This window comes from Abramis brama (genome assembly GCF_963993115.1).
Source record: "Abramis brama genome assembly, chromosome: 25".
In the NCBI taxonomy this organism is placed as follows: Eukaryota; Metazoa; Chordata; class Actinopteri; order Cypriniformes; family Leuciscidae; genus Abramis; species Abramis brama.
The window spans coordinates 3,547,169-3,574,257 of NC_139987.1; the positions used below are offsets into that span (position 1 = coordinate 3,547,169).

General features: G+C 38.0%; 1 protein-coding gene across 1 annotated transcript in view; it reads left to right on the forward strand.

Moving 5' to 3' along the window:
- epha5 (EPH receptor A5) overlaps positions 1-27,089 on the forward strand; it is a 94,080-nt gene that overhangs the window by 40,472 nt on the left and 26,519 nt on the right. The window contains exons 4-8 of the mRNA XM_084104579.1: positions 4,075-4,230; positions 4,309-4,644; positions 19,742-19,866; positions 22,154-22,313; positions 23,909-24,011. Coding sequence (XP_083960705.1) covers positions 4,075-4,230; positions 4,309-4,644; positions 19,742-19,866; positions 22,154-22,313; positions 23,909-24,011 — 880 coding nt within the window. The remainder of the gene's footprint in view (positions 1-4,074; positions 4,231-4,308; positions 4,645-19,741; positions 19,867-22,153; positions 22,314-23,908; positions 24,012-27,089) is intronic.

Consider the following 27,089-nt stretch of genomic DNA (forward strand, 5'->3'; position numbering starts at 1 on the left):
TCATAATGCTGCATGACATTTGTGGGGATTATGCAGCGTGGAGTTGAGTGAAGTGTGGAAAAATGCATTTTGCCATGTCGTGATCTATATCTGTCAAATTGCCATCTCTTCTAAACGGATCACGGTCAGATGACAAAATGTTTAAATGAAGTAGCTGACTCGACAGGCTGAATGTAATACCCTAGCATCATTGCTCCAGTCTTCAGTGTCACATGATCCTTCAGAAATCATTCTAATATGATGATTTGCCCACCATCAGTTACATTTGGTGCCGTGACCCGGATGGGAGTGAGGTTTAGGGGGTTGAGTGTAACGGAGGTCAGCTAGTAAGAGCTGTGCGAGTAAACCTCACTCCTTTGGCCTCAAGAGGTGCAACTAGAGACTGCGGTCTTTAGTGTGCCCGCTTCACATGCCGGAGACGCCGGTTCGAATCCTGCTTGGAGCGGGTCGAATAGGACCGGTTACATCAGCAGGACACAGGTTAATGGTAATTGCAAAGTCACTAAGATGTCTGTTATTAAGGGCCCTATCTTACACCCGGCGCAATGCAGCGCCAGGTGCGACACAAGTGTTTTTTGCCAGTTTCAGCCCGTCATAGTTATCACTTTCACGTCCAGCGCCACGTTGTTTAAATAGCAAATGCATTTGCGCCTATTTGTTCGCCCATGGGCTGCTGGTCTGAGAACGAGGTGTGTTCAGGCGCATTGTTGGCGCGTTGCTATTTTGAGGCAACTGAAATAGACTGCGCAATTGACCAACTGAAACCGAGCGCATTAGTAATATGAGCCTATAGGTGTGTCCACAATGCGCGTACACTCTGCTTATTACACACACAGGGACTCGCAGCAGCACACAAACATGCCAAATATTAAAGTGGCGCTGTGCAGTTTTGGCAATTTCGCTTTTTGCTCGCAGGTTTCTCTGTAGAGCTCCCCCTACAGCTTCAGAATAGATATTTGACAACACTGTCATAAAAACTTGTTGGCGACTCTCCACCCTTCCATCTTCTCCCTCTGGTCTTGTGCATTTGTTTTCAAAGAAGCCGGCGAACACACGGAGCCATGTCCACTAAGGTGTGTACGATACACAGAAGGCTAGCATATAAACGTATGTGTGCAGTGCCATAAAGCAATTCGTTACATAGCGAGACCTGATATCACGCGATACTTCCAGACACTGAGGCTGGCGGCCCGCCGGCCCAAAGTTGCAAGTGTGTTTTTTCCGCTCACAGGCGCTAGGGGGAAGCGAGATGGCCACCATTCAACCTGGAAAAAGTCATATAACCATTCCAATGACTCCGAAGCTGTTCACTTAAGATAAATTAAGCTAAAAAAACCCTGCATAGTTCCCCTTTAAAAATAAAAGAATTACAATGTAAAAGATTAATATTGTGTACATAAGGATGTGGTGGAATCCGGCTTGTCCCGTAGATGGTCTTGCTTTAGCCTTGCGCACGAGCAGATCCATTTCCTCACTAGAGAAGCGTTCAGTCTTTCTTCTTGCAAATTCCGCCATGTAAATAGCGAATCCGCCATGGCACGAGCGCAACTGGCTTTTAAAAGGAATGGGAGATGAGGTTGGTTTTATGAATTGGTTTATGACATGTTACGCCCAAAACACACCCATTACTAATTAAGAGAATAGGGACAACCCTTTTAGACCATGCGCCGGGTGCGCCGACCATTTTTCCCGTCGTTAAATTAGCAAAAGTGGATTCAGACATGCCCTAAGTGCACTTGCGCTTTAGACCATGCGCTTAGATCGTTAAAATAGGGCCCTTAGAGTCAGTTCTAGGTAGCTCAGCTCTGAAAGAACTATAGGGCAAGTATGGTGATTTTAAAGGGATAGTTCACCTAAAAAAGAAAATTCTGCCATTTGCTCACCCTCATTTCATTCCAAACCTGTATGTATATTTCTCCTCTGTGGAACACAATTTTTCACCATACTAACCAAAAACAAGCAATCCATTTAGCTCATGCTAGGGTAGTCTCGTCTAAATGCTGCCAATGGGGCAAAGATGATCTATTTTCAGCCTCAGACAGGCGGCTACAGTTGAGCAAATCTTGTCTGGAGGCCATTGGGTTGGCACTGAAAAAGATGGATATGCAAGTCATGCAGAAGAAAAAAGTCATGAGATCGTTTTACCGCTTTTAGATCAGGCGATTTGGCAACAGATGAAGAGGAAATGATCATTGATGAATAGGGACAATTTGGCTAAAGAATATTATACCATCCCAATGTATAGATTACAATACGTGCTTCCTTTTCAACAAGACATTGACTGTACCTGTATATTTTTGGTCATTTTATCTAAAATACTTGCTAGTTAATCTGCAAAGCTAGAATTAAAATTTGACATCCGATCAGAATCCATCCGACTTTGACAAGCTTTAGCATTTAAAGCGGCAGGAGACAAAACTTTCATGGTTATCGTTTATCGAAATTATCGTTCATTGGTTTGGACACTAAGGGCCAGAATGACTAAACAGGGCAAATTAGCGTGAGAGCTCAATACCAAAAAAGCGCTGATGGGAGTGTGAAGTTCTGCTCGTGATCTACTGACGACTGTCAAATGAAAGAACACAGACGCAACCGGATCATTTCCATAATGACAAATGCAATCTACCAATTAAAGTCTGGTTTAAAACATGCTTCTTTTGGGGGTGGTAAAAAATGGTGCAAACACAAGTAAATTGACGAGCGCACACCTTAGTAAATCACCTTGCGTGATTCATTTAAATACTCTCTGCCTATAAATTTTGCATCTGAAAGTGAAACTCCTGCAAATGCATATGCAATAAGGTCAGCCGCAAAAATTAACCTGTCCACGTCTTTTAAGCTCTAAATGTGTGTCTTTATTAAATCCTGTCAGTCGTTTTTTAACGCCAAACGAGGGTTTGTGCTTTCGAAAGCTGTTAGAAAATCTGGTAAAATTGTATGTAGCTATAGTAGTCGTTCTTTGTGTGAATGGGCCTTAAAGCAATAGTGGTTGGCAGATATTTATAGGGCACATTTATTTAAATACATTTTTTTTTTTTTTTAGTTTGATTTACTTAAAGATTTAAAGTTTGAATGACACCAGAATGTGGAGTTTAGCCAATCATAAAAGAGATTATTTATATAGAAGTTTTAAAATGGATGTTAAACCTCATTTGCAACTTGTTTACTTCACTAATCTCTCATTTTCAAGTAAAACAGCTTACTCAATAAGGGAAAAATAATAAATGATTTTATCCTTTTAAAAAGGATTAGATTGTGATGAAATGCATATTAAAAAAGTAAATAGGCTCAATTTTGATTTCATATTGACATTTAAGGCAAAGTAGCAAAACTACAACTTGTTTTTGGTGCATATACACCTTAAGTGGACTTCAGGGAAAAGCATAACATACTACAGAAGCGCTGGATATGGCCCATAAATAATAGTTAGATGCTGAATGATATTATACATCATATTATTCCACATTAGCTGCCGATTTCAGCTGGGCTTGTTCTCGCTGTGGCTCAGAGTTGGGTTGAATTCACAGCACACCTCTGCTGTCTGCCTCTTAATGCACACCAGGGAGGCTTTAATTAATGTCTTTGTGTGCACTTTGGACTGCCGAGGCCATTGATAATCTATCTCTCTCTCTCTCCACAGCAATACATTATCTAAATGCGTTTTGCGCTGACAGGATGTCTGCTGTGCATAAGCACCTGTCCTGAATCAAGAAGCATTTAAGTAGTTGCAAAAAAAAAACAGATATACTGATTCTATCTGTCAGTGTGATATTGTAAATTGTGGTTTAATCCTTTCAGTGCATGCTTCTGTGAAAACTGTGGAGTTTCAATGAGGGAATGTTTGAAGATTTATACTATGGCTGTCAAAGTTAACGCGTGCGGTTCAATTAAAATCCTGAGCACTGTTTGTTCAAAGCATCTCTATTGAAATAAGCACCTGCTCTTTTTAATTAAGTTGTTGAATGTTTGACTTTAATGACTAAATTTTCTCATCAGCCCTGAACAAGTACAAAGGCGCCGATCGATCGCATTAGTAATGTAATCGCCTCTGTATTGTGCTTGATATCTCTGCAGTCTGTAAGCCGGGATTTTACCGATCAGCTCTTCAGACCAAAAGCTGCAGTAAATGTCCTCCCAGAAGTTTCACCAAGGTGGAGGCTTCCACCTCCTGTCAGTGTGAGCAGGGATACTACAGGACCGAATCGGACCCCACCAATATGGCGTGCACAAGTAAGTGGCACCTCTGTTATGTGCACCATATTTTGTATAATGTCTGTAATTTAGTCGTGATACTGTATCATCTTGCAGAGCCCCCTTCCGCCCCACGAAACGCCATCTCCAACGTGAACGAGACCAGCGTCTTCTTGGAGTGGACCGCCCCGGAAGAGACAGGCGGACGGAAAGATGTTCGATACAATATCCTGTGTAGTAAGATCAACACAGATTCGGGCCACTACGAGCCGTGCGGAAGCCACGTGCGATTCCTCCCCCAGCGGACGGGTCTGAGGAACACCTCCGTCATGGTCGTGGATCTCCAGGCTCACACCAACTACACCTTTGAGGTGGAGGCTGTGAACGGGGTGTCGGAACTAACTGCCCCTTTGCGCCAGTATGTCTCGCTCAATGTCACCACCAACCAAGCCGGTGAGTAGATTCGTCCCTCTGGAATTGTTCCCATTACATGCTTAAGCCTAACATGACAGAGTTCATACTGTCTGCTAGAGCTTAAAACTGCATTTGCAATTCATTTAACTTGTGCAGTGTGACATATATCAGTCAGAGTAAAACAAAATTTGCATCTGTAAATGATGTAGAGCGGGGATATATTTGATCCTTAAACGCAAAGTATGATCAGGACAGCCATCTAACGTTGACAAAGTGGACAAATTGGAGCTGAGGGGTATGTATAAGGGGAAATGAAACTAAGGTATTTAACTAGGTATACACATAGGGGCTGTTTACACAACACCGCTTTCAACTAAAAACGTACAACTTTTTATGCGCTTTGGCCATTCGTTTACAACGGCGTTTTGAGTGCCTGAAAGCGCAAACTTTTGAAAACGTTTTTTTTTAAAGTGCAAGTTTTTGAAAACGGTCTCCGCGTAAACAACAAAAGCGCGAATCTCTGAAGACGATGACGTCATGCATGTGCGCATTACGTTTTCAGTCTATAGTGTTTCATCGCCATCTAATGGCCTGGCAGCAGAATGCAGCGTTTTTAGCCGTTTTCACAGATCCTTGTGAATGGGGATTGTTTTAACAATGGTATTGTCTATACGTGGAAAACTCATAGGAAAAACTTCTCCGTTTTAAGCGTATCTGTAGCAAGGTGACATGTTGTGGGAAGAAGGAGGCGGGAACCGGCAAACATTCAAAAACTTTAATAAACGTAAAATAAACAAATACAAAATGAAAGTAAAGACAGCAGCTCCTCACGGACGACTGCTGTCACATATAACAAAACACAACATAAATCCAGGCCTGGCGTCTCTCTATCTCCACTGTCGTCGATCCTCCTTTATGCTTCTGCTCCTCCGTGAGAGATACGAGACCGGTGCGTCGAGCAGGTGTCGCTCATTATCAATCACGCCACCGGCCTCGCGCCGTTCTCTCGCGGCCCTCGGCCTCGTCCTGCTCGCCAAGATATCATTGTCATGTAAACGTATCCATAGAAACACTGGGAATAAACAAGGTATTTAACAAGACACAGGTGAAACACATGAGGGCAAAAAAAAAAAAAAAAAAAAAAACATGGCATACTGAACTGAGAACAGGATAAAACTAACTTAAAGTCCAACTGAAGCAAAACACGAACACAGACAAGGCATGACATTAAAGCTGCATTTACCTTGCATGGTTCAAGCGACCCATTTCTGATTTTTTCCTCCCATGTGGCACAGATCAAATATGACCCACGAACACACGAAGCAGGAAAAAAGCACATAGATTCCGATATTCTCAGATCAGTTTCAGGCCTCTTTCATATGTGGAAATAAATCTGATGTAAATCAGATACGTGCATTTGCGTCTAAGCGGACAGAATGTATATTCCCGTCAATAATTGTGTTATGTTATCGTACGTTATTGAAAATGTGACGGTGGCGAAAGACATCAACTCAGATGGACACCAACCGCGATCACATGACTTTTCAATGGCGCAATGGAGGATGAAGGATCAACCCAGTGGAGTCATGCAGAAGTTTTATGTCTTTTGAGCCTTTGGGGTGAGGAGATTTCTTCTGCGTCCATTGCAAATTGCGCCATTTTTACTTCCTTTTTGGCCTAAACTTTTCCATGTCAGTATTTCTACCTTGGGTTGTTTCGCCGAGTGTGTTGTGTAAATGCAGATATCGGATATGAGTTACTTTTAAAAGAAGATGACACCTGGTCGTCCAAAAAAAACCAAAAAAAAAAAAAAACCTGATATAGTCAACAAATTGGAATTGGCCATCAAGACCTGCAGTGTAAATTCGGCCTTAAATGTACTAAAGTCCTACTAAAGTGAATATAAAACTTTTTTTTTTTTTTCACTATAAAGAACCTTTTGTGCAATGGAAAGATTAGGGAAACTGTTAAAGAATCTTCATGGAACATGAATGTCAATAAAAAAATCTTTATTTTTAGGAGTAAAAAAACCCCCCAAAAAACAGTTGAGATATTAAACAATATAAATAAGTTTTCTTTTCTACAGGGTGATATTATTGTTTAATCTCATTTCCCCCACCCACATGACCTTGTTTATATTATTAAAAAAAGAAAATTATTTCAGAGATGGTGAAAGTTATTACATTTTAAAGAAAAATCATGAAAACAGACAATTTAATTTAGAATAATGTGCACAATAATACCTGAATTAAATAGAGTAAATCCTTATAAAGGAAAATTTCATTACTTGCTGCCTTTAACATGATAAAAAAAAGAAATTGTTTACTGTAAACAGCAGGTATTTTTTACACTCTTTGACCAGTCAATTCACCACATTTATCATTTTCATGGTTGTCATGTTACCTCTTATTCACATATATAAAAAGGGGGCTAACAAGGGTAACTGGCACTAAAACCTTTTCAATTCAGTAGCACCTCTCCTGACTGCCATTGACTTTTCATTAAGCTAATGATGACCCTAATGGACACTGAAGCGTAATCTGCTTTATCTGTAAGCGGGTCTGTAATTGCTGGGGATTGCCCAGAGACAGCGGGGTGGGGACTCCTGTGTGTCCCTAATGAGTGTGTCTGTGTGTGTGTGTATCGTGGAAGTGTTAGGGTTGATAAGGCACTTTTGAAATGAAGGATTTTGCGTGAGCCGAGTGGAGGTTGCAGAGGAATGCTGAGCGCTTTGCCTCTGCGGTCGGGATAATCCGCTCGTTCGATGTGTCGAGTAGCGGTCATGTTTTATGTGAACTGGATGGCTGGGGGCTAAGCGAGAGGTTTGGCTGGAGTTCTGAGACCAGATGTGCTCACAAAGGTGCTTTACTGTCTGAACGTGAATCGCTATAGAAATATTGAGGGGGAATTCAAGCTTCCACTGTGTCGACGGACTGAAAATCACTTTTCCATTATCTTGCTTTTGTCTTCCCTCGTTTGAAGCACAGCTCTATTTGAAGATCTTTTGTAGGCCAGCATTCAAAGCAAACACATTCTGGGATATTCCTACTGTGCAGTACATTACATGTATGTCTTAAAGTGCCCCTATTATGCTTTTTCTGATATTACCTTTCATGTAGTGTGTAATATGGCTGTTGGTTAATGTAAAAGGTCTGCATAGTTTCAAAGTGCAGATAAGTGGAGTTATTGTCTCTCAAAAGAAAGAAATTCTGAACTGCCTGAAATTGAGTCGAACCTTACTTCCTATGTAGGTTTGAAACTAATTTGCATAATGACAGCCTATGGTCTTCATTGGCTGCCCGCAAACAAACACTGTAGTTGTAGCTGAGGCCTGTAAGAGTTGGTTTCTTGTTGTCAACATGTCGAGAAGATACTGTTTTCTGTACTGTTAATGCAAATCCACTTTGCTTCCAAAAGATGAGGACCCGTGATAGAATTGATAGAGTAAAAGTGACGCCGACGCTACTGTTTGCATCACTGTGTATCAAGTGATGAGGAAGATCCAGAGCTGCTGTAAGCAGAAGACCAATCAGAGCAGAGTAGACCAATCACAACAGACTGGGTCATCTGACCAATCAGAGCAGAGTAGACCAATCACAACAGACTGGGTCATCTGACCAGTCAGAGCAGAGTAGACCAATCACAACAGACTGGGTCATCTGACCAATCAGAGCAGAGTAGACCAATCACAACAGACTGGGCCATCTGACCAGTCAGAGCAGAGTAGACCAATCACAACAGACTGGGTCATCTGACCAATCAGAGCAGAGTAGACCAATCACAACAGACTGGGTCATCTGACCAATCAGAGCAGAGTAGACCAATCACAACAGACTGGGTCATCTGACCAGTCAGAGCAGAGTAGACCAATCACAACAGACTGGGTCATCTGACCAATCAGAGCAGAGTAGACCAATCACAACAGACTGGGTCATCTGACCAATCAGAGCAGAGTAGACCAATCACAACAGACTGGGCCATCTGACCAGTCAGAGCAGAGTAGACCAATCACAACAGACTGGGTCATCTGACCAATCAGAGCAGAGTAGACCAATCACAACAGACTGGGTCATCTGACCAATCAGAGCAGAGTAGACCAATCACAACAGACTGGGTCATCTGACCAATCAGAGGCTCTCTGAAAGAAGAGATTTATCACTGTAAGTGATTTAAAATTTTTTTTTTGGACATGCATGTAAATATGTTGTAGGGGACATTCAAAAAAAAATTAGGCACCTTTAAAATAGCATAACTGGGGCATTTAAAAATAAATAAATATATGTATTGAATAAAATACTAACAACTTTAATTGAAGATGGAGATAATTTTGGTTAGTTTTATTTTTCATAATATCATAATATCAGTGTTGTTATTGTTAAATAAAACTAAAATTATTAAAATAATTCACTTGGGTTACACTTTATTTTAAGGTGTCATTGCTACAGTGTAATTATATATTTAAGTACTGAGTAATTATAATTAACTACATGTACTTACTATAGGGTTAGGGTAGGATTAGGATTTGGTTGAGGGTTAGTTGCATGAAATTATGCATAATTTACTGTTATTGCTACGGTAAGTACATATGTAACATATGTAACAAGGACACTGTAAAATAAAGTGTTACCTTTACTTGATTTGAAATTAAGCTAAAATAAATTAAAATATTATATGAAAAACTCAAACTTAAAAGAAATTGAAATAAAATTTAATATTTTGCCTTGGCAACTAACTGAAATATGTTTAAGTTAAAATATTACATGTCTAAAACCAACACAGGAATACATCAAAGCAAAGTAGTGTTTTTTTGTTGTTGTTGTTGTTGTTAAAATTGACTTATAGAAATGACAAAAGCACACAACAAACTTACTCAAACTTAATTAAAAAATAAAATGAAAAGTCATATGTCAGTCAAGTCATACCCTAACATAAGACTGAAATGAAAAGTTTTTGACTTTTAAAACTAAAAAAAAGCTATATAATTATTATTATTTTTTTAATTATAAATATTTCTAATCAAAATATTTCAAGCAAAACAATTTTTTTTAATTGTCAGTTTATAAGTATCCCGAAGTCCTCAATTGTACTGTTTGTCTTATCATATACCATAATAATATAGTAATAACATAAAGGTATTATAATCAAAGCAATGCTAAACTGCTAGTGGCCTATAAATCAATATATGAATACGGAGGTGAACCTCAGGCTTACAGACCCGCAGCACAGCAACGCAATAACAGGCGCAGGTGTTACAGGCGTAAAACATTTATTTCCACTTTGCGTAATCCATTATCCTAAACTCTCAGGCCTTTTTTTGCCACCTTTACATACAGACACCGCATTGTAATTTAGGGAGAAATATTTAACATAATATTTGTGCCTATTTCCGTGCCGATGCATCTCTGTCACAAAAGCACAGCAGATGCGGTTACAGAAACAGTCTTAGGGTGCTAATTTATTTCACCAGGGCTGTGAGGGTACAGTATTTCCCCCTGAAGAGACGACTTCAACATCTGCTCAGCTCATTAAGTTACTCTCAAATCAACAGAGGAATTATGCTCTTTAAAACACTATTAATTATGACAAGCAAAATGATCATTTCTGCAGCACAAGGCGAGCCGCCACGCATAGTCAACAAGGCTTGTGTGCGGAGCGTTAGCTCGCTAACGCGGATCTTTACAAAGACGCAGATGATATAAATTCTGTTTTTACTTCTGAAGTGGGGAGATTTTTAGAGCTGGAAGCAGATTGTACAGGTTGATCAAATGCTCACTAATTTCCAGCATTTTCGAGTGAGCGGGATTTCAAAACAAACTGAATAGTTTGCAGGTGCCAGCGATTAGCGCTTAGCATTGGCATGCCTCTCAAGTGCTTTCCCTGATAAATGTCGACAGACGCATGAGTGGAGACATTTGTGGAGCTCTTTTTTTTGCCGAATTATTTTGTGAGCCTTGACTGTTTTCTCATTGACTGCTGAGTACATGAAGTATCATTCTGAAAAGAGTTGTGACACTAAGTATTCTCAAAGCCTCTCAGCAAAGCTCTTCTGGCAAGCGGCTGTGAGCACTTGTGCTTTACTAAACTCGACACATCCGTTTGAGTCTCTGCAGATGGTGACCCGGTCACTAGTAGGGAGTAACTAACTAAAAGTAGCAACACAGCTAACTTTCAATAGTTTGATAGCCATCTTTAAAATAGTGTAGCTTTCCATTAACATGCTAATTTCAACTAGTAGCGTCACATTATATCGTGCATACGGCTTTACAGTCAAGCAAGCTAATAATCAGCATCTCACGTACAATGTTAGAAATTCATGTTCATGCCAATAAATTGGTTTGTTTGGCCAGATCATGTAAAGGCATTCATTTATATAAAAAATAAATAAAAAAAGATTCATCAATTTGATATAGTTAGCTATGTTTTGTTTTTAGCTACATTGTCAAAAGATTAGCTTGACTCTAGTTTGACTACTTTAAATCATGAGTACAGTAGCTTGTATCTACAAACTTCAGTTTCAAAGTAGCTTCGTCGGCTCTGAAGTAATTTAAAGCTATGATTTAACTTTGTCTGATTAAAAAACAAAAACAAAATGTTCTTAATGAGAGAGAGCAAAAAATCCCTCATCCAAACCCTGTATTTACCGAATGCACTATTCGCCTCTGTGTGTGTCATGTCATATCCATACACAGTGTAAAGTAGGCTATAGCATGACACTGAAATAGTTTTGTCACATTAAATGAGAAAACTTGACCATGGATCATTTAAAACAGCAAAACTCTATAGGAAAAATGGAACCTTGTTTCCGCCATAGACTAAATTAAACTAATAAAATAAAATAAACTAATTGGGACTTTTTATCTCACAATTCTGACTCCCCCTTGCAATTATGAGTTTAAACTCAAAACTGTGAGATATAAACTTGTAATTGTGAGAAATAAAGTCAGAATTGTGAGGGCCAGATTTACTGCTTGCTCCAACGCAAACCCCCTTTTGGCGTTGAAAAACTACTGTCGGGATTTACTAAAGACACACAATGAAAAGTGAGCGCTGATAAGACGTGGACAGGGTTATTTTTGCAGCTGAACTTATTGCATATGCATTTGAAGGAGTTTCACTTTCAGATGCAAAATTTATAGGCAGAGAGTATTTAAATGAATCACGCAAGGTGATTTACTAAGGTGTGCGCTCGTCAATTTACTGGTGTTTATACCATTATTTAACACACCAAAAAAAGCATGTTTTAAACCAGACTTTAATTGGTAGATTGCATTTGTCATTATGGAAATGATCCGGTTGCGTCTGTGTTCTTTCACTTGACAGTCGTCAGTAGATCACCAGCAGAACTTCACACTCCCATCTGCACTTTTTGGAATTGAGTTTTCACGCTAATTTGCCCCATTTAGTAAATCTGGCCCAAAAACATGCAATTGCGAGAAAAAAACCCTGATTTTTTATTTTTGAGACAAAAAGTCTGGATTATTTTTTTTGTGGCGAAGACAAGCTTCCATAGGGGACTCGCCAGTTCTCACCAAGAAAAAAATATTTATTTGATATTTTGTCCCTCAAACTACATTCATCTGCACAGAGGAGCAGAGCCGAAACAACCAAAACAATGTTCTTCTGCAAGAAACATAATGTATATTTTTTGAGCCAAAAGTTAACTAGTCACTTATTTATTCTAACTATATGACCTTAATCATCATCAAATGTTAAGGACAAATTAGTGCTGGACTGTATCTGATAAAAATGAAATAGCCTATTTTGCAAACTGTCTTGTGAACAAGTGCTAAGTGATAGTTTAAGTTTAGTTATGTGTATGTTTATGATTACCAAGCAACATTGCATATTGATACAGAGTACAGTAATATATATATATATATATATATATATATATATATATATATAATTTTTTTTTTTTTTTCATTACAGCTTTGAAAGTGGCTCTTCCAGTCTGATTGTCATGTATTACTTTTGAGTCTTTTTGAGTTTTAACTGAAGTGTTGCATAATTTATAACTATAATTTAAAAGACTGGGTAAGACATTCTATAATAATCATAAATGTTTCTTGATCATCAAATCATCATATTATAATGATTTCTGAAGGATCATGTGACACTGAAGACTGGAGTAATGATGCTGAAAATTCAGCTTTTTATCACAGGAATAAATTACATTTTACACTATATTCTAATAGGAAACATCTATTTTAAATTGTCCTAATATTTCGTAATATTACTGTTTTTACTGTATTTTGTGAATACTTCTTTCAAAAACATTAAATTCAAAAAATTACCGACCCCAAACTTGTGCATGCTAAAAAATAAATAAATAAACATAAGATATAATTTAAGATATATTGTTTGAAAATATATAAAACTTACTTTTTACTTTTATTTTAGACTGTATTGCTTCTCAATTCTTGCTTCTCAATCTAATTTGTTTTTCAAGTTGATATTTCTTTTAATGGAAATCGAGACGATGTGTTTTTCGTTGTCCTAGAATCTGTGCGCTTCTTTCTAGCCAGATGCTATATATAAGGGCAGATATGTTTGGCAAATACAAGATTGTATTTCGTAGCTAATAGTTCTCAGGCCAGGCCTCTGGCTGCATGGCACAGGAGTCTGTTGGCAGGAGTTATATCTCAGGCCTGGATTTGGCCGGCGGGCCGCTCGGCTCTGCCAGGGGTTCTTCATCTTGCTTCTCGGCGGGGCTCCCCAAACAACACTTGTTTACAAACACACGGCCTGTCGAGATCGTGGTGTTGGCATCGATCCGGGGCCGGAGCGGAGGAGATGACCTTTCTTACCCGGATGAAAACCACAGCCCGGCATGCTAACTTCAATCAAATTACATGCAGATATTTGCTTGGAAGATCTCGCCTACGCAAAACCCAATATTGCCTGGAGTGGCTGTGGATTCGCCAGGAAGTGATGCTGTCGGGTTCTTGCTTGACAGCTGCGATTAAGCTAAAGCGGCTCGTCTGTGTGAAGCAAAAGACTAAAATAGTTCTCTACACGAGTTTGGTGTGGAAGTAGTGACATTTCTTGCTGTTTCGTGTTAGCGATTCCACGACTGGCGCTGATATCGAGCAGCTTCCGAGTTTAAGGATTCTCACACTAGATGAAGGCAACACTTCCCATTTGGAGGCATTAATCCGAGTGCTATCATCACACTTCCTCTGACACGTTTTCCCGGGGAAGGCTAGCGTTCCATCTGTTAATGAACTGAGAGCGGGACCTTTGCACTGGGAGTTGTCAATGGTGACAAGATCTGTTGAGGACTTTATTACTTTTGCGTGTAACTCACTGTTTGGCAAGTGTTCTGAATCTTTGGCCTTTTGGTCATTTTCAAGCTGTGAAATAAACACTGTCTGGATTTCTCACATTTATTAGATGGTCCACAATTTACTCAGCAAAGCATGTTAGATGAAACCTATCACTGAACTAGAGCTGTGAAACTTCACACGGAGGAAAGCTGTACTGCTTTTTTTTGTGTTGGCGTCATATAAAGTAGGTCTATGCCAAATCTGCACATTTGTTTTGCGTTCCTGTGTTGATTCTGGGACAATATCTGTGGAATTAGATTAAATGGGTTTTACACTCATAAGACACTCATAGGTAAATGAAAGTAGGATCAAATTATTCCAAAATACTCTATACGTTGAAAAGGTATAAATGATTTAATGGGACATTTCATGTAATTTTACAGTAAAATACTGTTAAATGTAAAGTTTCTGATCAAGTGATCTTTTGCTGTAAGTTGCAGTGAAACTCAGTGTTTTATGGTGGCAAGTGTTTCAGTTAATAAAATATACAGTTTCTTCGGAAGATTTGGATCAAACCATTATTTTCATATGGATTATTTTTATGAGGTACATTTGTATGAAAATGTTGGTTGGACTTTTAATGGATGGACAAAAATGATCAGAAAATATTTAGAATTTTTATATTTTCAGTATTCATTCTAATTTTGGTTTTAGTAACTTTATGTGCTTTTGTCATTTTTGTTTAATTTTAACTTTAAAGCTACAATGTTTTTTTTTTTTTTTTTTTTTTTGTCGCTAGGGGGCGCTAACCTCTTACAATAACAAAGGCATAGGCTGATGAAGCATAAGCGGAATCATGGGACTTGTCGTCATGCAGATGGATCTAATAATGTTTATGGATGAGTGAATACATTGATGTTTTTAACATGACTGTGGAATGAAGCAGGTCGCGATTGCTAATGAGAGACAGATATCCGCGCCACACGCGAGTCCCACGGATATAAAGGAATGAGGACATTTCATTCTACCGAACTACACGCAAGTGCTGAATTACAAGTTACTCACACGTCAACAACAGTGTGTCGCTAAACATTATGCAGTTCTCCACGTCTGTCGCCATGGTTACTATGGCAGTACAAGCGGAAACTAGGGATAACGCGGATATTACGTCATTGAGAGGCGACAAGGGACAGGCACTATATAAAATTGTGAATTTCTCTGAATTTACAAATTCTTGAAAACATTTAGGATAATGTAAATACATAATTGAAAGAAATATATAACACTGTGCAAGTGGTTTTTGGATATTTTGATAAAAAATTCTTACATATTGTACCTTTTTAAGTTATTTTTATTTTTATTTCAATTTTAGTTTTAGCTCTTAAAATATAATATTCAAGCCATTATGCCTAATGTGTGTATATATATATATATATCAACCACAGTTGATTTCTAATTTCATTTAAGTGTGTGTGTGTGTGTGTGTGTGTGTGTGTGTGTATTTATATTCTCACTCTCTGTCATACTTCATGACTATTTTGATGGATCCCCTGCTGATGTTTTTGTTCCGTGCCATCACCAATATAGATCAAAATTCCCTGTGCTGACCTTAAGGATTATTGAGAATCAATAACTCAAAGGGCCGCGTCTCCCGCTTGACTGAAAGTCAAACATTTAACAGGCTGCCAGAGCGTTTAAGTGGCCCATCTACCCTCTACAATACCTCTCTTTCCCTGCAGGCCTGCAGATCAGGTTGCCATAGTATACCATTTCAGGCTTTTAAGATAGGAATGATTACAGTTTTGTCTGGGCAAAAAGGATACAGTTACTCTTTGTTTGGGAAAAAGAGGATGGGGGGAAACACTTTTCTTTGCTTTCCTATGGTGGGGTTCTATTGAGCTATTGGATCAGCGCTTGAAGGATCGGCCAAAGAACTTAAACGCGTTTTATCTCTAGGACACAGTCCGACACTTCTGTTGAGGAATATAAAGCCGGGTTTGATTTCACCGTTCCGCATATAGACAGATAGGGGCTTTTTTTTCTCATATAAGACACTTCACACACAGTAGACAGAGAAGGAGAACGGGAACTTGGAAAATGAACAACTGAATTTAAAGTTTTAGTTTACTGTATGTTTTATGTGAATATTCTACACAGGATGTGGGTTTTACAGTATGATATGTTCTTATAGTTCCTACAGTGCAACAACAGAGTAATGAACTAGTAACAGATTCAAGTCTGGCTCAATATTATATAGTATACAGTGGCCCCAAATATGACATACTTAGGACACTTTAGGCACAGAATAAGACTGTTCCAAGTATGTAATACATAATTCATCATTATGTTGTTCCAAACTCTTAAGACTTTCATTCATATTATTTTTAATATTCTCTCACCATTTTCTTCCCATCCATTGAAGTCTACAGAACCAACATTGTCAAGCTTCAAAAAGTACATAAAGACCTCAAAACAGTAATACATATGAATAAAAAGCATTTTAATCCAAATCTTCTGAAGAAACGCAATTGATGTAATGAAATGTTGTCAAGGAACAGTGAGAGAGGACTCAAGCGCAGAATGAGTTTTAAACAGTTTATTGAGACACATAGCATCTTTGAAACGCCTCTCGGGCATGCGAGTGCAGCTCCTGTCTCTTTGAATGGGGAAACATCAAATTCTCCAAAACTGTTCGCCAAGCTTACAATTAAATTTCATATGTAAAATCACCAATGGAATCTGACAACAACTGTCTCATAGATTTTGTTTCTAAATGATTGAATCATGACATAAAAATATAATTTTTTTAGACTGGATCAAACTAATGCACATGCGCACTGGAAGCATGCGTCGGACTGACTCCGGAGTAGTAATAATTCTATAAATAGTAATAAGTAACTAATAATATATATGATATTATATATATATATATATATATATATATATATATATATATATATATATATATATATATATATATATATATATATATATATATATATATATATATCTCATATAGATAGATAGATAGATAGATAGATAGATAGATAGATAGATAGATAGATAGATAGATAGATAGATAGGTAGGTTATTAAGTAGTTCCCTAGGTTATTAAGTAGTCACTTGTTTGTTACTATGGTTACTTATTTAGTCCACCTGTGTCTTGTTTAGCTCTAAGAAAAGTTTCTATATAGAACGTAAAGAGTTCTGTCAGCCATTTCATATGTAAAACTTATTAGGGGTTCCCATCATGGGATCATTTTATGGATTTAGTTTTAATTAATGTTTTGATAAATGTTTTGAACTAAATAGTTAATAAACAACATACTTTATCTCTTGAAAAATTAAACACCTATTATACATGAAAGTATCATGCAATTATTTAAGACGTTTCTCTTTATATAGAACTTTCCTGGCATAAAGGGTTCTTTAAAATGTTGCCAAGAACCCATATATAACTTTTTTCTAAGATAACTGTATATCTATATATATATATATACATATACAGTGAGGAAAATAAGTATTTGAACACGCTGCTATTTTGCAAGTTCTCCCACTTGGAAATCATGGAGGGGTCTGAAATTGTCATCGTAGGTGCATGTCCACTGTGAGAGACATAATCTAAAAAAAAAATCCAGAAATCACAATATATGATTTTTTAACTATTTATTTGTATGATACAGCTGCAAATAAGTATGTGAGAACCTGTCTATCAGCTAGAATTCTGACCCTCAAAGACCTGTTAGTCTGCCTTTAAAATGTCCACCTCCACTCCATTTATTATCCTAAATTAGATGCATCTGTTTGAGGTCGTTAGCTGCATAAAGACACCTGTCCACCCCATACAATCAGTAAGAATCCAACTACTAACATGGCCAAGACCAAAGAGCTGTCCAAAGACACTAGAGACAAAATTGTACACCTCCACAAGGCTGGAAAGGGCTACGGGGAAATTGCCAAGCAGCTTGGTGAAAAAAGGTCCACTGTTGGAGCAATCATTAGAAAATGGAAGAAGCTAAACATGACTGTCAATCTCCCTCGGACTGGGGCTCCATGCAAGATCTCACCTCGTGGGGTCTCGATGATCCTAAGAAAGGTGAGAAATCAGCCCAGAACTACACGGGATGAGCTGGTCAATGACCTGAAAAGAGCTGGGACCACCATTTCCAAGGTTACTGTTGGTAATACACTAAGACGTCATGGTTTGAAATCATGCATGGCACGGAAGGTTCCCCTGCTTAAACCAGCACATGTCAAGGCCCGTCTTAAGTTTGCCAATGACCATTTGGATGATCCAGAGGAGTCATGGGAGAAAGTCATGTGGTCAGATGAGACCAAAATAGAACTTTTTGGTCATAATTCCACTAAACGTGTTTGGAGGAAGAAGAATGATGAGTACCATCCCAAGAACACCATCCCTACTGTGAAGCATGGGGGTGGTAGCATCATGCTTTGGGGGTGTTTTTCTGCACATGGGACAGGGCGACTGCACTGTATTAAGGAGAGGATGACCGGGGCCATGTATTACGAGATTTTGGGGAACAACCTCCTTCCCTCAGTTAGAGCATTGAAGATGGGTCGAGGCTGGGTCTTCCAACATGACAATGACCCGAAGCACACAGCCAGGATAACCAAGGAGTGGCTCTGTAAGAAGCATATCAAGGTTCTGGCGTGGCCTAGCCAGTCTCCAGACCTAAACCCAATAGAGAATCTTTGGAGGGAGCTCAAACTCTGTGTTTCTCAGCGACAGCCCAGAAACCTGACTGATCTAGAGAAGATCTGTGTGGAGGAGTGGGCCAAAATCCCTCCTGCAGTGTGTGCAAACCTGGTGAAAAACTACAGGAAACGTTTGACCTCTGTAATTGCAAACAAAGGCTACTGTACCAAATATTAACACTGATTTTCTCAGGTGTTCAAATACTTATTTGCAGCTGTATCATACAAATAAATAGTTAAAAAATCATACATTGTGATTTCTGGATTTTTTTTATTTTTTAGATTATGTCTCTTACAGTGGACATGCACCTACGATGACAATTTCAGACCCCTCCATGATTTCCAAGTGGGAGAACTTGCAAAATAGCAGCGTGTTCAAATACTTATTTTCCTCACTGTATATATATATATATATATAGCCCTGTGGTTCTCTTTAGTTTGTCAATTACTAGCAAACTAAAGAGAACTGTTGGTTATGTTCCTCTTATAGGATCATGAATTATAAAATCTGTTTAATACTTACTTTAGAAATTTCAACCCAACATTTAAAAGCCACTCTTGCCACTTACAGTTTGAACTCCACTTGAACTGTAAAACTATAATGTAACACTGTGAATATTTAATATAGTATTAGTTATTGTGAGTAGTATCAGACAAACTGTTTTATAGACAAATGATATAAACTATAAAACAGTTTAATTCGTGTTCAGAGTGATGGAAGGAGGTAAATCAGGACAGATTTCTCCATACATTATTTTGTCCGCAATAATTAGGTTAGACTAAAATGAAAGTACGTCATTGCCTGAATCCACTTTCAAAGCGATTTCTCAAAGCAGTCATCTAGTTAAGAAGAAAGACATTCTCTCTGATAGTCTCTATCACTGAAGTTTAGAATATTTCACACTTCTGAATTGCTTTTTGCTCTGAACAGTATGAATCGCATTAAAGTAATTAGCACAATGTGATCTCTTCATTTAATTAGAATTGCTAAGGGGATGGACTTATCAAAAATAACTCTCAAACATATAGACTTAGAAACTTTCAAATGACAATTACAGCACATTGCATCAGGACTTCACTGCATCACGCAAGAAAATACATTTTCTGCCTGATTTGATGAAAAATGTTGAAGTGAGATGTAACTTTGTTCCCAGCTCCATCTCCTATAACCGTGGTGAAGAAAGGCAAGACAGCGAAGAATAGCATCTCAGTGTCCTGGCAAGAACCCGACCGACCCAACGGCATCATACTGGAGTACGAGATCAAGTATTTTGAGAAGGTAAATATTGCATGGTGTAAAGATCACATTACCTTAAAACAAAGAAACAATATTATATAATATAAAAAAGAAAAAAATATGAAATATCTTATGAAATTTTCTAAACTTTTTATTTATTTATTTTTTTATAAAACCTGATGGTCATGATTTACAGCTTGGTTTGAGATTGTTTTAAAGTACATCAGTGGCCCAGAAATCTGACCTTGAGTTTGTATGGTCAAATAACACAAATTTGCTTACATTTGATTATTGACCTAGAAAAAGTGAAGACGATTCCTTCTTCATTTTGTTTTGTTCAGTTTGTTCTAACTAGGGCTGTCAGCAATTCTAAGTTTTTAATTTAATTTATTACATGATGTGCTGATTAATTAATCGAATTAAACACAAATTAATCGCACATACATTTTGGCTGAAAATAAGGGCATGAAAAAGTAGCTGTAGAAAAAAAAAAATCAACAGAATTTATTCTACATACAATTTTAAGACTACAATATGGCCATTTATTTATTTATTTATTATTATTTATTTTTTTAAGGAGCTGCATCTGAAGTTTTTTTACACAGACTTTAATGCAGCTTAGAGGTAGCATGGATATAAATGAAAAAAAGTAATTATGTGTTACTTGGAGATGCACAACAGTTCTGCTGTGGCTTTTTTTGCAACTATTTTTATTGGTGAAATTAAGGAAAATATTGCAGACAATAAACTGTTGTATGAAGTCATTATCACAGCATATATTCGGGATATTTCTCAAGTGATATCAAATAATCTATCATTTTTTGGGCTTTCCCTTTAGACTAAAATACCATTTAGTTTTAGTAATCTGAATTGTTTTAGTTCTAGTCTAGTCTTAGTCGACTAAATATCATAAAATAGTAAATTTAGTCGACTAAAATCTAATGGGTTTAGTTCAATTGTATTGCATCAATTAAACATTTCTCAAAATGTTCCAAGCTCATAATAAACTCCTGGAGAAAACATCTATTAACATGTAAATATGACTGATATTAAGGTTTGAACATGCAATACAGACACAGATTAAACTGCTGTGACATACTGTATAACATGTCTTTATTTATCTTAATGATATATGCATTCTTTATAATGCCTTGCATACAACATTCTTCATTCGTTCAAGCAGACATATTTGGTTGTATAAATTAAATACAGATTCACCCTTATTAAAGCTATTAAAGTTCAGTCAATAACAGTGAGTGATTTTCTCTTTTTCGTTTGTTGTTTAATTAACATTAATGACAGACAGTATCAGGTTTATTAGGCTGCTGTCACTTTAAAGCCAATTGCACGGACCCACTATACTGATACACCTCCGATATTCTCCCAATTGCTTACGTTCAAACATAACCAACTGGGTTTACATGAATACTCACACATTTTGATGTAATTTTGTGTGTGTTTGTCCGTTCAAGCTTGAAAAGACGCTGAATAGAGCTCAATTCAGTACTGTCTGAGTGCACAGAAAACTGATTTTTCTTCGGATTTATCCATGTGTCTGCTCTTCTTTTATTCCCAGACTTTTACATTTTTGAATGTTTAATGAGACATGAAGCAAATGTATGCCAACTTATGTCCCGCCGGTAGATCAGCACATTACAATTCAAACGTGCGCATCTACCACAAACGCAGGACATCAGTTCTCTTCCGTCATAGTTTTTGTCACTCAAAATTGGTTTTTATTTAGTTATCGTCTCATTTTTGTGGCGAAAATGAGCTGTGATTGCATGGAAAAGAAGGACCAGTATATCAGCCATACACCTGTACAACAACATGAGGTTGAGGGAACGATGACAGAATTATTCCTCTAATGAAGTGACGTTACCAGCGGTTGTTGTTGAGTGTCTCACCAGACCACCCCGTTGGCGACAACCCTCACAAAGCCTGAAACTAAATCCCCTCTCCGATCGCCATCTCTGATTGCTCCTCACCTTGCAGCATTTTCCGGCTGCTTTGTTGAGCCATTTAAAGACAGAAAACGTCTGAAAACGAGCCTTAGCTCCTCATGACCTCAGTGTTTTTGACCGTTCTGTGAAACACTGATACGATGCACTTAGAAAAAGAAAAAGCTACGACGCCCCACACCCGGTCATATGAAAGCTAATGGACGGAGCACTTAACACAGGGCTTTAAAACAAAGCCAATGAAGACCATGAAAGCGATCCTCTCTACTGGCCCTAACACACACACTTTGCCATTCTCTCATGGGATGCAAGGCCTTTATCCCACTCTGACCGTTTTTGTCTTCTCTTGTCTTCTGGTGGCTCTATAGGATCAGGAAACAAGCTACACTATCATAAAGTCAAAGGAGACGGATGTTTTGGTGGACGGCCTTAAACCTTCCTCAGCATACATCTTTCAAATCAGAGCACGCACCTCTGCAGGCTACGGAGGCTTTAGTCGGCGCTTCGAGTTTGAAACAAGCCCTTACTGTAAGTGAAACAGGATTTTTTTTTTTTTTTGTTTGTTATCTGAATTGATGAGCCACATTCAAAGTCATTGTAAAATAACAATATATGCACTGTAAAAGGGAATATGTTGAGAAAACTTAAAAGTTCAAGCCAACTTTATGCATTCAGCTTTGTAGGTTCTCTCAACCATTTTCTTAAAAATTGCCTCTATGTACCACTAATTTGTTTTGTCAATTTGAATTTGTTCGTTCACTAAATGCGAAGTGCATCATTTAGCTGATTTGCTGTCGTAGATAGCAATTACATATTTTCCAGTTTACAGCCCCTTTAGAGTCATGCATGCTAAGAAATATTGAATTTCCTAGTTCTATCATGAAACTCTGTATGGCGCATACTGATAGGTATAACTATTTTGGTAGCGATCATGTCATTATCTACATAGTACAGCTGATTGGTTGTTGCATCTGCGGCCAATGAGCTGCGTCATAGCATTCAAACAAATACCGGTAGTAATGCTGTTAGTTTGCACCACGCTTTCAGAAGCCCTCCCCCTTCCCCAGCTCCACCTGTATAGATCTGCTACAGTTTTTTTTTTTTTTTTTTATGAGCAGAATGTCTTACATGCTCACAGCAATGTCTATGAATGTATTGGCAGTAGAAGTCTCTGTACTTGATCTGTAGCAGCAGCAGCAGCGTAGCAGATCTATTCCCTCAAGACCAAATACATTAACATTGCCATATCCATTACCATGCCAATCTCTATTACCATACCAACCTCACGAGAGTTGTCATGACAGAGCAATAATCATATCAAAAGACATAACTTTTGGCCACTTCCATATAATCATGTTCCTAATTGAAATCTGTGTTACCTCAATGTATTTATTGGCTAAATAAATCATTTTGCATTTATGAACAAATTCAAATTTTTAAAACAAATTAGTGAAATTAGTGACAAGCCCCTATATCAAAACTTCTGCGTTCCCCCAAGAAACGTTGTATTCGCTCGCAAAGAACTCAAAAGGTTTAAAAGGGAAACGTTTCTCAGGGAGCGCAAAACATTTGCAAGAGAATGAAAAAGCATTGGCATTGACGTCATTTTTTCTCCCATCTCATATCCCCCCCCCCCCCCCCCCCCCCCCCCCCCATCACCATGTTCCTTTAGGGGCTCTGTATATACAGTATGCTCTTAACATCACAACACAACAAATAACTACTGTGTCAAAACAACAACAAAAGTGAGCAAACAGTAAAACAATAACCTTATAACAGTAACCACATACTTTATTCATGCTGCAATGCTTGCTGGGAACTCACAAACTCTTAACATTTGAGTAGTATTGTTCAATTTGAAATTGGGACAACATTTTGGAGGAATTATGTTGGTCCAACATAGGTTTCTATGTAGTTTCAAGTAGGTCATATTTCTTAGTATTTGTGACTCAAAAGATGTTTTTTTTTTTTTTTTTTTGAAAATCTTTGACATATACATGTAGTGTGCAATTATTGATGTTACCAGCAATTACCTATACATTTAATAAAAATAAAAAAACAAGCTATGATGTTTCTGACGGGCTCTCGACCTGCTCTGGTTTCTCTTCTCTCTGCCCCAGCAGTAGCGGCCTCGACTGACCAGGGTCAGGTGCCCATCATCGCTGTAGCTGTTACTGTGGGCATCATCCTCATCGCATTGGTCACAGGTTTCCTGATGAGTGGCAGGTAAGAACCCACCATAACAAAACATCGATTTCCGGACGGGAATGTTGTTCCAGGATCAACAAAATATGTTGATCCAGGAACGTCTTACTCTGCAAAATCACAGTTACCTTTATTTGAAGGATAGCACAATCCAAAGCAAAACGTTTGACAATTTATGTTTGCTTTAAATTATGTGATATGGTTTGTTTTAAATGATAACAAGTAGGCTGATAACTGATAATAAAAATAATCAACCGTGATCTTCGGAAGTAACAGTAATCCTGGGTATTCATAAGCTGGTATTTCACACTGTACATTCCTAAACCTGGGAAAATTATCTTATTTGTATATTTGCTGTGTCAGTCATTGATTGGAGGAATGCAGCATGTGACCTGTTTGCATTAATGCTCTAGCATTAAATGTGCATTTTGTTGTACATTAAATATATATTTAAAATAAGACATAGAACGCAAGTAATTAAATATATATATATTTTTTGGAGGGCAACATTGGGCAGGATGTAGATTTTATTTGTTCAAAATAAAATACTAAAAATTAAATATTACTTTTTTTTTAAATAGATTTTCTTGATTAATCGATAAATTGTATACCTAATCGACTTTATATATAATATCATCTCTTATTTGAGCATATAAATTGATTTAGCTGTCATGTATTAAGCTAGTCAAAGAGCTCACAGAGGGAATTATCTACATCTCTGATTAGTCATAGTTCTATAGTGGGAAAAATACTGCATGAAATATGTGCCTCCCGCTTCTTACTGTAAACAGCGGTGGGAGATTTGTTTTCACGATCACAAAACACAATGGCAGAGCATGATGAGGAGCCAACAACAATATCCTGTTCCATACACGCTGTCCTATTCTGCATTTCAGGCACAACATTTTAAAATGAGTCCGTAATGCATGCTATTGTCCTCCCTGGCTAGAGGAAACAAACTGAGACACGTTCTGTCTATAATAAGCAGCACACAATTTTCCAGAATTACACTGGAAGTGCATTAGGTGTAGATATAAATGTGTGCTCATCTTTTATTTGCTCTTATGAGATGTTATGTTTATTCAAAATAAAAATTAAATATTGAGTTAAGTTTTTTAAGTGCACTACAAGTGCACATTTGGTACCATTAAGCACAGTTCTTTTTTTTTATAAGAGGTTCTGAATGTTTGCCAATTAAACATTACTGGCATTACTTCTAGGCAGGGCTAACTAGCCAATGCTAACCTCAGAGAGTGTGTTCTATGCCCTTACACTTACACTTATACTCAATACTTATACTTATACTCACTATATACTCAACCATCTAGTGTGTGAATTTTACAAGGTATTTTGTCATCCACTATCGGAGTCTCACAGCCCCTTCCTCCTCCAGTACGTAATTTAAGCTGCAACATTTGAGTGCATGAAGTCTCCAACATTCCACACATTTTTTTTATTTTTTTTTCTGGTAAATTAATTGCATAGAAGCACAATTTTTATTTTGGGAATTTTCACTCGTCATATAATTTATTCTATGGAATGCCATAGAACAGTGCACACAGTCATGCACTTTAAGTCTGTCCTCGCACTTTACCCTTGAGCCGAGCTGCAACCTTTAATTCGATGGTGTCAAGACCTCACAGAGATTGACGACTGGCACGAGAGGAAGACCTCAGAATCAGACATCAGCCGGTGGAATTTCTTACAAGCCTCAAGATTGCCACTTGAAGGGAAGTTGGAATTGTTTAAGCAAGGGTTAGGGTGTCTCTCAAGGGTGTAACGGTTTCAAGCAATTACTCTTAAAGTGTGTATCAGTGTGTCATGTGGGCCACAGCCTTGACACTTGCATCACCTTTCATGTCACAGATGGTTTTGAAGCATGCTCTCCTGCAGGAAGCAATCAGGGTTGTTAATAGCCTTCTTGGCCTTACTAGGTCAAGACTTATTCATGAATGAGCTGCAAGGGCACCATCAGAAGGCAATTACAGCAGACTGTCTGGAGAACAAGCTCTTACCGGACAGGGCTGTTAGTATAGCTGTCAGAGAACTGCAGTGATTTGAAGGTGATGGTGCAAAAATTCGGGGTTGAGTCGAGGACAGTGGCTGAGAATGGGGCGCTTGGCCTCGCTTGTTAAAATATCACTTCATAATGGGATTTTTTTCACATACAGATAAATATATATAAATATATACATATATATAGCATATACTATTCAGAAGGGTAGTCTTTCTTACAGTCAGGATTTTGGTTTTGTAACTTAATGGGCCTTATTTTAACGATCTAAGCGCACGGCGCAAGCGCACTTTGTCCGAATCCACTTTTGCTAGTTTAACGACGGGAAAAATGGTCGGTGCTCCCGGTGCATGGTCTAAAAGGGTTGTCCCTATTCTCTTCATGAGTAATGGGTGTGTTTTGGGCATAACATGTAATAAACCAATCAGAGTCTCATCTCCCATTCCCTTTAAAAGCAAGCAGACCATCTACAGGACACAAGTGTACACGTGTTGTGGACCCGCCTATAGGCACTTATTACTAACTCACTCTTTAAATAACAAAATAAAATAAAAATAGCGCCATTGACTTTAGACTTTTAGAGTTCCAATCAAATCCAGCAGAAGAAAGTGGAGCGCAGGAAGTGGAGCGCAGGAAGTGGAGCGCAGGAAGAGGCGGGGCTTCAGGGTTGACACACTGGTCAGACAAACTCATCAGCTCTGCACTAGTGTGTGAACTGTGAAGTGTGTGTACCTCCCCTGGGGCTGGAGCCATACAGACCCATCCCACGGGACTACACACACTCACACATGGAGAGTTGTCTACACTATACTCCTAAACAGAGCAGGGATCTGCCTGAAAGGGAAATTTCTTTAAAAAAAAAAAACGGTACATGGTGAAAAATGGTATGTCCTACACCATGGATATGCTCATATTAAAATACTAGTGTGCTGCATAATATATAGTGTATGCTGCCAATAGTTACAGTTGCAAATTGCCATTAGCAATATGCATATATACTAAATTTGCCAAGTACACAATCACAGCACTGTGTGACATTCTGTATCCCGCAATGCTCTTTATGGATTTGTTCTTTATTGCTGCGT